At 52.2% G+C, this 13,027-nt stretch overlaps 2 protein-coding genes across 13 annotated transcripts in view; one reads left to right on the plus strand and one right to left on the minus strand.

Moving 5' to 3' along the window:
- Gsg1l (GSG1 like) overlaps window positions 1–5,920 on the plus strand; it is a 191,232-nt gene extending 185,312 nt beyond the window's left edge. For all 4 annotated transcript variants that reach the window (XM_035441302.1, XM_027404694.2, XM_035441304.1 and 1 more), the window contains one exon: window positions 5,823–5,920. In XM_035441302.1, coding sequence (XP_035297193.1) covers window positions 5,823–5,920 — 98 coding nt within the window. The remainder of the gene's footprint in view (window positions 1–5,822) is intronic.
- A 5,806-nt stretch (window positions 5,921–11,726) lies between these two features.
- Window positions 11,727–13,027, minus strand: part of Katnip (katanin interacting protein) — a 176,469-nt gene continuing 175,168 nt past the window's right edge. For all 9 annotated transcript variants that reach the window (XM_027404700.2, XM_027404697.2, XM_027404704.2 and 6 more), the window contains one exon: window positions 11,727–13,004. In XM_027404700.2, the coding sequence (XP_027260501.1) occupies window positions 12,946–13,004 (59 nt within the window). In that variant the 3' untranslated portion in view covers window positions 11,727–12,945. The remainder of the gene's footprint in view (window positions 13,005–13,027) is intronic.

Raw genomic sequence — 13,027 nt, forward strand, 5'->3', positions numbered from 1 at the left:
CTATTGCTGTGAGCCTGGATGAGGCACAATGTTATGGTAAACTGGCATGGGGGGGGGTTGATCTTTTTGGTGGCCAGAAAGTAGAAATAGCACAGGGCTAGGACCAACATACCTTTGAATGGCTTGCCCCAGTGACCCACTTCCTTCAAGCAGGCTCCACCTTCTCCAGGTTTACCCCTCCCAATAGTGTACACAGACTTTTAATTCATCAGTGAATTAACTGGATGCATTCGGTCACAGCACTGGTAATCTAGGGGTCCTAGAAACACACCCTGATCAGGCACCCTGATCTCCTAGGCACCTCTCAGTCTAGTGCATTGACAATCAAGATTTCATGGTCCTTGTGAGTCCAGGGTTTAAGATGAGACTGCTCAAATTCAAATCCCAGTGCTGACACCTTAAACAAATTGCTTCCCCCAGGTGAGCCGTGGTCCCTCAGCTATGGATGGGTACAGTAACAACTGGTACCTGCCTTACGGGGTACAGATCATAAGAGGGACAGGTGTGGTAGGGCTGCTGTCATTTCTCATAGCCTGGCTAGTCTCCATCCCCACCCTGTAAGCATCTAGAAGGCAGGCAGTGGTTCCCATATGTGTGATTGGCAGCCTGTCTGACTGGGGACATGCTTAATAAAAGATCCCAGGAGTTGGTGGCTCTGAGGAGATGCACCACACAGACTCAGCCTGACCTCATGTATGAAGAAAAAAGCAGGGTCATTGATGGTTCAGAGGCACAGGCCCCCAGCAAAGCAGGAAAAATGCATCCTCCACAGACACATCCCCTCCCTCTTACACAGGTCCATGTAAGCCGGTTCTTTGTCCTGAACCTGTATCACTAATTGATTCAACAGACATGTGTATCAGCCTGGGTCCTGGGGCCTGGGGCTGGCAGCCCACTGTTCATACCAGCAGAGCTGGCCTTTGTTCTGCTGTGACATGTAGCCTAAAAGAAGAGAAAAGGAGGAAATGGGGACTGATATTGCCAATGGCATAGTGCATCTGAAGCACCTATGGTAGACACACATGGAGACTCAGAGACCAACCACATTGACGTTGGGTCACGTAGAGCAATACAGAGTCTCTAGCTGCCATGCCACCAAAGTCAGGTGCCTCAGCATTGCCCTTAATTGCTTTCTCCATCACCCCCTACATATTCTGTATCTGTCTGTCTTTCTCTCTCTATCTTTCCATCTCTCTCTTCCCTTTACAAGGATCTCATGTAGCCTGCACGGCCTCAAACTCTCTATGCAGCCGAGGATGATCTTGAACTTCTGATCCTCATGCTTCTACCTTGAGAGAGATGACATTATAGATGTGTGTCACCATATCTAGTTGACAAAGTGTTGGGGATTGAACTCAGCAAGCACTCTACCACTGAGATACATCCTCAGCCCTGTTAGGGACTGAGGTCATCTTGAGGTACCAGAGACTAGAGTGGGGCCTCGAGTCCTAGAAGGTGGGTTTCAGAACCATGGACAGTGAGTGTTGCACACTCTAGCCACCCCATATGCACACACAGACAGACAGACAGACAGACAGACAGACAGACAGACAGACAGAGACAGAGACAGAGACAGAGACACACACACACACACACACACACACACAGAGAGAGAGAGAGAGAGAGAGAGAGAGAGACAGACAGACAGACAGACAGACAGACAGAGACAGAGACAGCAGAGGAAGGAAGAGAGAGACAGAGAGAGAGAGACAGAGACAGAGACAGAGACAGGGAAGGAAGGAGAGAGAGACAGACAGACAGACAGACACAGAGAAGCTGCCTCCCAAAGGCCCCAGGTCCTCCACTAATGTGGGCAACTATGAGATCCACTACATCAGCCACTTGCCCACTTTTGGAGCCTTCTGCCATTGTTCTACCAGTTATAAAGTGATTGTGGGCAAGTCGTTCCCTTCTGAGTGCCCGTTTCCCCGTGCACACATTCATGGCAGCATTGGCATTCTTGGTCTTGAAGGGCCTCCCATTCTGCTGAAGCCATTCTGTAACAGCAGAGGTAGGTTAATCCTTGAGCAGGTCCTGGGGCAGCCAATGGACCTTTGTGCCCTCAGGAAAGATCAAAACAGGTTGTGGCACAGAGGGACTGGGCACACAGACTGGAGCAGGTCAGATGTTACGTGTGTCCATGTTTTGGTATCAATTTAAAAGAAAGGCTCTGGGTGTGATGGAGCAGGCCTTTAACCCAACAAGCAGGAGGTTAATGCAGGAGGATCATAAGGTGGAGGCTATCCTCTCAACACAGTGAAACCCTGTCTCAAAAACAAATAAACAATAACAAAGAAAGTAAAAAGTAATGCAAAATCTTGCTTCTGGAGCCTTGTACACATCAAAGACTCTGCTAAGCTTAGCGTGGGGCTGGGGGTCTAAGAGGAAATTAAAAACTACATGCTACCAACCCTCCCAGTGAGGCCTGAACCAATTTCTTCCCAACTATGAACCTACATTTCCCCATCTGTGAAGAGAGCCCAGTCCTATTGAATACTTTATTAAACTTTATTATTTGCATCCAGTCCAGAGACCAGGTACTGACGGGCTTCAGTGCAGGGGGCCAGCTGAGCCTTCTGGCTCCTCTGTGTCTCCTCTCACTTCTATTGCTCAGGCTCTAAGAGGTGAAGCTGTTGTCAAAAGACACACCGCTTTTAAAATACACATAGGGAGCCAGGTGGTGGTGGCACACACCTTTAATCCCAGCACTCGGGAGGCAGAGGCAGGGGGATCTCTGTGAGTTCGAGGCCAGCCTGCTCTTCAGAGTGAGTTCCAGGACAGCCAGGGCTACAAAGAGAAACCCTGTCTTGAGAACCAAAGGAGGGGGCATGGGGCTAAAAGGTGGCCCAGCTGGAAAAGTACTTGCCATATCATAGGATCTAAGATAGATACCCAGCACCCTTGCAAAAAAAGCCAGGTATGGGGGTGTGCTTGTAAACCCAGCACTGGGGGTTGGGGTAGACAGGAAAAGCTCTGGAAGCACTGGCTGCCAGTCTAGAACTGGTGAGATACAGGCTCTGTGAAAGGCTGTCCTCACTTGACATTGAACTCTTGCATCCATAAAAATGAGAGTGAATGAATGTGCAGCCACACATGAACCCAACACACATATATACACATTCAAACATGTGTATACACACACGAACACACGCATGCACACATTTGAGCGTGTGCACCTACACATTAACACACGCACATGCACACATGCATATTCGGGCTCATGAACCCCCACACACATGCACCCCCTCCACTGTGCATACACATGTACCACACACAGCACACATATTTGAGCATGTGCACCCACATCTGAACATGCACACACAAACACACATGTCATATAGCCTGAGTCTGATAGAGCATGGATTTGAACCTTTGACCATCCGGCCTAAGTATAGTTTTACTCCCTTAGCCTGAATCAGAGGAGGAGGGGCTGGACAGAGAGCTGCTGTATTACACACACATGTCAGATAGCATGGTGGAGGAGGGTACCCCCAGGCTCAGAAGCCTCCATTCCCTCTTCTTGGCTTCATAAGACACGCCAGCTTAGGACTTGCTTGGGACCAAGCCAAAGGGCAGTAGGTTATGGGCTCCCATCTGGTCATATAGATGGTCCCACCCCAGATAAGTTGCACTGAAAGGCAGGGGTGGGATAGGAGCAGGATTAGGGAAGGGCCTTCACCCAGGGGTCCTTTCGTGTTCCCCAGGAGAGAGAGTACGGGAAATACGGGATGGGGTGGGGATAGATTTCCCGTGGTAAGACTGGTTAGAGTGCAGCAGTCTGCTTTCACTTGTGGCGTGTTCTGGGGTCTGGAAGCAGTGCTGAGTTGGGATTCCCAAATCCCAGCATGAGGCCTTTCTGGCTGATGATGGCCTCAAAGTGAGGGGACCAGAAGAGAAGGAAGGAGGAAAAGAGGGGAGGAGAGGAGGAGGGGAGGAGGAGGGGAGGAGGAGAGACACAATGCTAATGGCTCTGGGCCCTGAGCACCTTCTGGATGGTGGGAGAATGAGGGGAGCCCCAGTCCATGGTGGGGTGGCCACACAGAGCGAGGGGTCAGAAAGCCTCAATTTATCTCTAGGAGTGAGGTAGATTCTGCCTGCTCTTATAAACCACACACCACTTTCTCAGTTCCCATTTGCAGTTCTGCCTGCTAGCTCCTGTGAGAGCAGCTACAGTCATTTCTAAATACTCATTTAGAAAAACAGTCAAACATTTCTATGCACCAAATATTTGCTTCTCATTAAGAGAAAGAGAGAGGAAAAAACAAACAAACAAACAAACAAAAAACCCAAACACCTATATGTTGGCAACAAGCTCATCCAAAGACTGCAACTGTTTTGGTAGCTGGGGCCAAAACAAATGTTCCTCCCCCAAGGCCAAATGATTCCAGAATGTTTGCAAAATGTTTTTCACTCCTTTAAAAATACAGCAAAATGTACAAAACACTAACATTAAGGAATATTAAAAACAGAAAGGGAGAAAAGCCACAAGAACAGAATGACAGCCACCTCATGCCCCTCCCAACTTCTGCAGTGGGAGAGCAGCTCTTAAAGCCCAGTGCCATGGGATGGAGAGGCAGTGAGCTTTCTGTCCTCAGAGGTATGCAGGTTCCCATTCTCTACAGGAGCCATCTGACCCTGAAGGATGCCTGCATGCGCTGGAGCTCAGGGTGGAAGTGCAGTGACGGTTGATGGAATCAGGAAGCACTGACCTGTCTAGCTCCATATGGCTGCTTCACTGACTCAGCTGCTGATCCATGCTGGGCCTCTGCCCCCCTCTTAGATAATATGGGGTCAGCATTTTGGTCTGATAGGTGGGGGAGAGTGTCAGGGCAGGCTCCCCATAAAGGACCAGTTTGAGCTTGGTCCAGAGGACTCCACTGGACAGCAGGTGCTTGGACACTTGGTGGTGGTCCTCAACGAGTGACAGCGATGGCTTGGGCATATCAGAGAGACTTTGAAGAGGCCCCTGAGAGAACATGGGGTTAGATTCAAAAACTAATCTGGCACAGGAAGGAGAGTGTGGGATGGGGAGGGGGGGTCTCACATCTTTCAGCTTGCCAGGTCTCTAAAAGCAGGGCAGTGGCAGGTGTTGGGTGGGGACAATGTGGTCAGGGTCAACTTGGGCTTACCGATGCATATTCACTGTTGGAGTGTGGCATAAAACCTAGGGGGTGTGGAGTTACCCACTCCTGATGCCTCCAGGCCCACAAGGAGCCTGGTTATGAGGTCGGATGGAAAACGGAGAGATGGTAGAGTATGGGGCTGGGATGGATGGCTGGATGGGTGGTAAATGGGAAAGGGGGGGTCTCAGTGAGTCTGCTGGAAGAAGGGCTGAAGGGAAGGTTGAAGGAAGTGACCAGATGGTAGGGGTGGACAGTCAGTCTGATTCACACTGTTGAGCCCATGGACACGCACATGGGGAGGGCACACAGACGGCAGATGCTGACGGTTGTTCTGGTGGGCGCAAGGATTAGAGCCTCGATGCCTGGATCACAGGTAGATGTAGGTGTGGAAAGAGGGCCAGTAGGTGTGCAGAGTGGAAGGGGATGATGAGCTGCAGAGGCTGGTGGGGGAAGAGGTACACTTGGGTTTGGGTGGTTGAGTGGGCTGGTGGGACACTGCTGGGTTGATTGCTGGCTGGCAGCAAGCACTGGCGGGGGTTCCATGTGCTGGTGGTGGATGGGTCAGTAGATGGTGGTGGACAGGGCAGCATGGTGCCTTGACAGGAGCAGATGGGGGCCGGGGCTGGGGCTGGGTCAGAGGCCAAGGTGGTATGGGTGGAAGTAGGTCACTGTCAGCAACATCTGCCTTGTCTCTTGCAGGGCACCAGCCACATATGGGAGACTCCTGGCCACGGAGCTCAGCTCATGAGGCAGCAGAGTTAAATCGCCAGTGCTGGGTCCTGGGGCACTGGGTGTGATGTGACCCAAGCCAGCCCCTGCCTTCCTGCCATCACTGGCATGACCCCTCCCACAGGACATGGAAGCCTGGTCTGTGTGCTGTGGACTCAGCTCTCCTGTCATGGAGGCACCAGGCCTATACTGCCACCGCTGCCTGGGTCTTGGGACCCCAGAGCCGGGTCAGGCAGGCCTGAGGGACTGTCCAGGCTGCACAGAGACTTGGAGACAGCAGCCACCACCACACTTAGAGCCCCACCCAGCTGGGAAGCCAGGAAGGACAAGGGCATTGACCATTGAATGCCGGACACCCACAGTCAGACACAAAGCCAAGAAGGTGCACAGAGGGGCAGGGCCCTGTGGGGACAGGGAGCAGGGCTTATTGAAGGAGAGGCAGTTGTTGCCTCTGTGGGGGTCACACAGCAGGCACACAGCAGGCACACAGCAGGGGCTCAATAAATGCTTGTTGAACCTGTTCTCTTGCTGTGTGTGGGCTGCCTCCCCCATCATCATCCTGCCCTGGAGGTGTGAGCCCTGGGCACTGAGGTCAGGGCCAATCATCCATCGATGAGCTAGAGTCCAGCCTGGTCTGGGAAGGTCAGGATGGAGACAGGTGGATAGAGCAGCCAGGATCCCAAGCATGGCAGGAGGAGCAGGCCAGGAGTTGGAGGAAGCATGTTTGACTGGGAGCCTCAGCAGTGTGACACCACTGGGGACCCTTTACCCTGTATCTAGGGCCACTTTGCATAAAACCTGTCAGCTGCCAGGGGTGGGGTGGGGGGAATAATTCCTGTCTTGATCATGAGAGCTTGGGGTCCAGAGAGGGAAGTTTCTTGCTTGAGATTAAAACTGACTTATGGGAGAGTGAATTTAAACTAGACTCACTCCCAGTTAAGTCTCCCGAGAGGCCTCATCCTGCCCTGAAGGATTTCTAGAGATTGGCAGAGCAAGGCAGAATGTAGTCTTCTCCTCCATTCATCCACCCATCCATTTAGCCGGCATTCACCCACTATCATCCACCCACCCACCCATTCATCTATCCACCCAATTCATCCATACACGATCCATCAATTCATCATCTACTCACCCATCACCCATCATCCATCATTTACCCACTACCCATCCATGTATCATAATCCATTTAACCAACATCCATCCTATCCACCATACATTCACGATTGATCCATCTAATCATTCATCCATTTAGCAACATGTATCCACTCATCACCTATCCAACCATCCATCTTACCCACCCTTCCAGCATCTATCCGTCTATCCATTAACCATGAATACATCATCCATCTATCTGCCCTCAATTAGCCATTCACCATGATTCACTTATCCATTATCCATCTGTCATTGTCATTCCTTTTGTCAATTATCCACAAATACAACAGCCATCTTCATCATCCAGCTATCCATCCGTACATCTGTCTGCATACAGGTGTCTTCTATTATGCCCCTGCTGTGTGCCACACACTGTAATAGGCCCTTGAGATGGGACACCAAAGCTTCCAGAGAAGCAGAAAAGTAATAAACTAGGAGATGACAGTTCCTGTGTACATTGCTGGGAATGGTACCTGCCCTGGAGTCAGACTGCCTAGCATCAGGTCTTGTCTCCTCAGCCCCAACGGCCTTATCCTGCAGGTGGGAGTCGTCATTGTATCTACCTCTTACAGCTGCTGGAGGGTGACACAGACTGGTGCCTGTGAGCACAGGGGGCAGAGACTGGAGAGCACCCTGCCATCATATCAACGAGGGGAGTTGGGGCCGTGGGGCTGAGGCAGTGCCTGTTGGAGACCACCCGAAGGACAGCTGATCAAGGAAATGACACCCAAGCTATCTTGCTGGTGTCAGCTGTGGAGGGAAGAGCAGGGCATAGGAGGGCTTTCAAATGGTCCAAATGACAAGGGTGGGGGGGGAGAGGAGGGCTGTGAGGATGAAACCAGGTTGGAGAGAGGGCTCAAAGCTTCACAAGGGACCCATAGTTTATCCTGGGGGCATCTGGGTGCTCTGGGCAGAGTGGGCCAAGGTGTGTAGTCTAGGAAGTCACTCCAGCTCTGGGCTGGAGCAGATGACTAAGGCAGGACTACCATGTCCTTGCAGGGCCCTGAGTGACAGGAGAGTGCTGTGGCTGAAGAAAGGCTTGTGGAGGGTCAGGGCCCAAAAGGAGGGACTGGCGTGGGAGGAGGAGGCAGGAAAAAAGATATGATTCAGGTCTCTGTCCTGTGTCAGGCTGGGCATCTGGGGGCAAAAGGTGGACCCCACACTTCTGTGTACATGTATGCCTGTGCTCAGTCACTCTTGAAAGCACCTCTCTTCCACCTTGCATTCACACGGTGTGTAGGGAGAGTGTGGGGGAGACAAAGTTGGCCTGGGCAGGGTCCTACACAGTTATGAAGGCCCCAGAAGGCCAGCAGGGGAGCTTCAGCATTGGCCTTGTGCAAGTGGGAGCCATGATGGGACCTGAGCAAGGTCATAGGTCTGGGATCTAGGAACCCTGTAGTTCTTGGTCATTCAGGAGCCTTGTGAAGTTGGTCACGAGCCCCAGGAAATGATGTTAATTGCAAATCTGTCATCTATTTTAATAGCTATGTTTATGTAAATGTGTATTAGAAAACTGTATGGGTGTGTCCACACTCCAGATTCAAGTGCTGCGGCTTAGAATGAACCACAATAGGCATTTCAGTAAAAAGAGTTGGCTTAAAGAAAAATACTAAATAAATAATCATGCAAGTGGTCTGTGATTATGGTATGTGGGTGATTGGAATGGGGGCCATTGCCAGAAGGGGCCATGAGGCTTGGGGCCCTCCTGGGAAGCAGCTGGAACCCAGCTGTCTTCCACTAGAGCAGGGAGGCTGCTGGCTAGATAAAAGGAAGCAGTTACAGGTTAGTGATGTCTCACAGTCACCTTAAGGGCTGTCTTCTTGCTGGGAGTAAATATCACTGAGTGTCCTTCCCAGGGCCACAACCAGGAGGTGCCATCTGGTCTAAAACCTGGGAGGGGCCACAAACCACTCAGAGTTCAGGAAGGGAAGCAGAGGGCTGGTCTGAATGGGCTTAGCACCCTCGCTCCTGAGCTGGTAGATACCTGTTACCCTTCCCAAGTCTGGACCACATTTGGCCACTGAGCTTTAGTAGCTGACCTTGGCCAGGCTGACAGTTCCCAGATGTCATCCTAGGAAGTGCACAGCATCTACACACAGGTCTGGGTCTGGGTACATGACACAATCCCATATACACACTAAGGCCTCATATTGGGTCTCCTTGGAGCCTGCAGGCTCCCTGATGCGCTCACCTCACATATCCATCATCTCTTCTCTCCATGTACAGAGGGTCCCATGGCCGTCTTTCCCTGGCCAAAGCTGATGGGCAGGCCCTAGTCTCCACTTCTTCCCTGGCTTGTGGTCTTGATGAGTGGTCACCACGTGCCCCCCCTCCCCCACCATAGTACTCAGACCAGGTCACATACTCATCTCCCAGGTAATGGAAATGTCAGCTTGATTCATGGGCCTTTGCTGCCAGGCCTGAGGACGAGGCTGGCAGGAGCTGCTGCTGCAAGGGAGGAAATGAGGGCGGCACAGATCATCCTGATGTGCACTTGGACAGGCCTGGGTGCAAATTCTGCCCTGCCTCAGACTGGCAGCTGGCCCCATCTGAAAATGAATCAACTGAGGACTAGAGGGCATGCACACATGGAACACAGCTGCACATGGCACTGTCACGGGGAAGCAAGACAGAGAAACATACTACTGTGGGAGCTTACCTGTGTAACCCCAACAAGAAAGTCCCAAGAGTGAGAGGGCCAGGTGGGAACTCGTGAGGAGCCTATCCCCTGGCCATTCCTTACTGGCACTCTTCACACCGTTCCCACACTATCTATCACCTTTGCTCTCCAGGAGGATTGGGGCCTGCCTGCTGATGACTGTGGGCCTGGCCAAGCTGGGGGATTAGGAAGCCCTAGGAAGTAGAGGGCATCTGAGGTAGAGAGAAGACCAGCTGGGACTAGGGCCACCTGGGGTGCGTCCCCCTTCCCTTCCCTCTGCTGGGTAAGGAGCCAGCTGGGTGAAGAGTCTCAGGATCCGTAGAAAGGGGACCATCCTGCCACAACACACAGGGTAGGAATGGAGTGAAGGGTGGCATAGCTGTCTGTCCAGTCAATGGCTGAGACACTTTTGGAGCAACCAGCTGAGGCTGAGCACATCCTGGAACTCGGGGGCAGGCAGGAGGGTGGCTGTTGCCCTGGGAAAGAGTCCCTACCAGTGTCATCCAGCCTGAGGTCTATGCATCCTGCTCTCAAGTCTGTGCATCATGAAATGATGGTCACTAGGAGACTTAGCTGAGTGTCTCCTTGGAGGGATGGATGCACTGTGAGACCCAAGCTCTGGATGTTGGGCAACTCCTGGAAGAAGGTGGGTACCACTGCTGTGCAGTCTGAGTAGAGGAGCCTGGGTCAGGGCCTAGACTCCATTGAGGTAACATGGCTAGGTGTGTGTGTGTCGGGGGGGTATTGCTCAGGAGAAGGTGCTTTGGGTTGGGGAATAGAGGATGGTGGAACTTTGTACTTGAACCCAGGTCTTCTGGCTCCAGAACCATCACATGACATGAAATACGCTGGGAGAAGGAAGGGCACCTACAGCAAATGAGTGCCAGTGTCCAGCACCCACAGGCCCATTTGCCTGGCAAAGGGCCTCAGACTACCTTGGCTACCACTGGTTTTGTTGCTGTTATTATGAAATAAGGCTGCCAAGAGCTGCCCTCATGCCAGGGCTGTGAGCTGAGCAGTTTCCAGAGAGGCCTAGAGACCACACATGCAACACCTGCAATTCAGGAGACAGCTCTGGGCGCTGGCGGACATGCAGCCCTATGTACACACTCCCCAGTCTGTAGCAGGTCCTCAGGTCTGGAGCCTCCTTGTGAACACTGTGGCCACAGACCTGTTTCTTCACATGTGCTACTGGCCTTGATCTCCTGGCTGTGAAGAAGATGAAAGCCAGCAGAACAAAGGGGCCATGGGGACATCTGAAGAGCACCACCTTAGGACATTTCTGCACCCAGCCTCACTCACCTGGCCTGGGTGTGGACTGCCAGGGTGTGGACGCCCTCACTGACTCCATTACCAGATGAGGCTACTCTGTATACTCCCACCAGGGACAGGATCTGGGCCAAGCTGGGGCTAAGGGACTGGGTGGAGCCAGGGAGACAGCCTGGCCAGAATCTGCCCCACAGGACAGAAGCCAGTACCAGGGTGTGTGTGTGTGTGTGTGTGTGTGTGTGTGTGTGTGTGTGTGTGTGTGTGCACTGAGCCCATGCTCTGTGCCTGCCTGAGCTTGGATGTTTGCCTCCCCCTTTCTGCTCAAGGGCAACGGAATCCTGTTCTGAAGGAAGTCGGATAGGGACAGCAGGTGTAAGGATGGCCCAGGAATCTGAAGTGGCCCCAGATGAAGCCCTGGAGTCAAAGACCCCTACAGGGCTGTCACCCCTGCTCTCCAGTAGTCACCTGAGGATTTATGCATTCATTAATAGCTTTCAAAGTTGTATGTCCTGGGAAGGTTAACATAGCCTCTCTGTGCCCCAGCCCCTTAATATATAATGTGGATTAAATGGTTAGTGCCTAGTATGTAATATATGTACCATTTCCTGGTGGGGCAGGTGGACTCCACGGAGAAAGTGGGTCCAAGGTCATGTCCCCACCTGCAGGGGGTGGTGAGAGCAGAGCTCAAATAGGCACACACATGAGTTTTCTGCACGCCTCAGATCGACCCTGGCTTAGGGCTGGAGGCAACAAAGGCCCCCTCTGGCTGACCCCATCCAGTGTACCACACTTCATTCTTAATAACATCTTTTATTGATTTTGTAAGAAAAAATAGACATTTATTTGAGAGTTAATGCTTGTACCAGTGCCTTCCCTCTGAGATTGCATGGAATATACATTTATAAACGCTCAGCAAGGGTCTGCAGGGAGCACACTAAGGTCACAGTCTTGGGTGTTCCAGGAATCCTGTGGCCACCTTCATGACTGTTAAAGCAGTAGTCTTGGCTTCCTCCTAACAGCTGGTTTGATGGCCCTCCTGGGAGGTGTGAGGCTCATCTGGGAGTGAGTGGAGGAGCTGGGGGCCCCTGGAGGCTACAGAGATGATGGATTCTCATCAGAGAGGCAATCCTATCTGCACATCAGCTGGTTTTGAATTAAAGCATCTGTACAGCTGCTGGGTGTTGCCGCTTGAAGCCTTTGTGATTCTTGGTAGCATCAGAATGTACTGAGTTTGGTACCAAGGCACCGGCCCCGCTGGGCCCCGAGCCAGGAAAACAACAGATTAATATTTGGAACCAGAAATTACCCACTACTGGGAGAATGATTAGGTCCCTGATCTGAGCTTGTTCTATAGATGTACACACAGGCATGGGGCTTTGGGCTGCAGGGAGAAGGGCAAGCCTGAGCCCAGGCCCTCCCAACTCTGGTTGGTGTGTGTGTGTGTGTGTATGTGTGTGTGTGTGTGTGTTAGGCAGAGGAGCAGGGACTGGGGCAGATTTCAGTACTCACTGCAGCTTACTTCCTCTCTTTAGCAAGACAGAGGCCAGAGGCCACCTAGGACTAGCCCCTATAGGCCTCCAGAGGCACTGGATATATGAGAAGCTGTGGCACAGTGGCCTTCCAGCATCTCTGTTGCCCTTAGTGAGCAGGGCTGTGCAGTGAGGGGCATGGGCCCCAGGATCATGTACTGAGTTCCAGGACTGAGTCAGGGGCTGCCTGGGACTGGGGTGCCACAGGCCCTGCGCTTATGGACCTCATAGGAGAGGCACAGAGAAGAACCAAGTATCCCTGGCTCCCAACAGCAGCCCAGTATGGCAGGGGCAACTACCCTGTTCTGACCCTTTCATCTGACCTCTATAGCTCCCAAGGCTGTGATTAAAATCCCTTGTCCCTCCACACTCTTCCAGCCCTTGGGGTCCCAGCTGGCCAACCCTGAAGTATGAGGAACGCAGTACTATTCAGGTCTGGTAATAGAGCCTGGCCAGCCTGGAAAGGCTCTCCCTCTTGTTCCAGTCAGCATCGCCAACGCCTTGAGGTCTCCTTTTCGCGTATGCAGGTTTTGGGACGTAAAGCTGTGGAAGGACACAGGAGGAGT

This window comes from Cricetulus griseus, chromosome 3 (genome assembly GCF_003668045.3).
Source record: "Cricetulus griseus strain 17A/GY chromosome 3, alternate assembly CriGri-PICRH-1.0, whole genome shotgun sequence".
Taxonomy (NCBI): domain Eukaryota; kingdom Metazoa; phylum Chordata; class Mammalia; order Rodentia; family Cricetidae; genus Cricetulus; species Cricetulus griseus.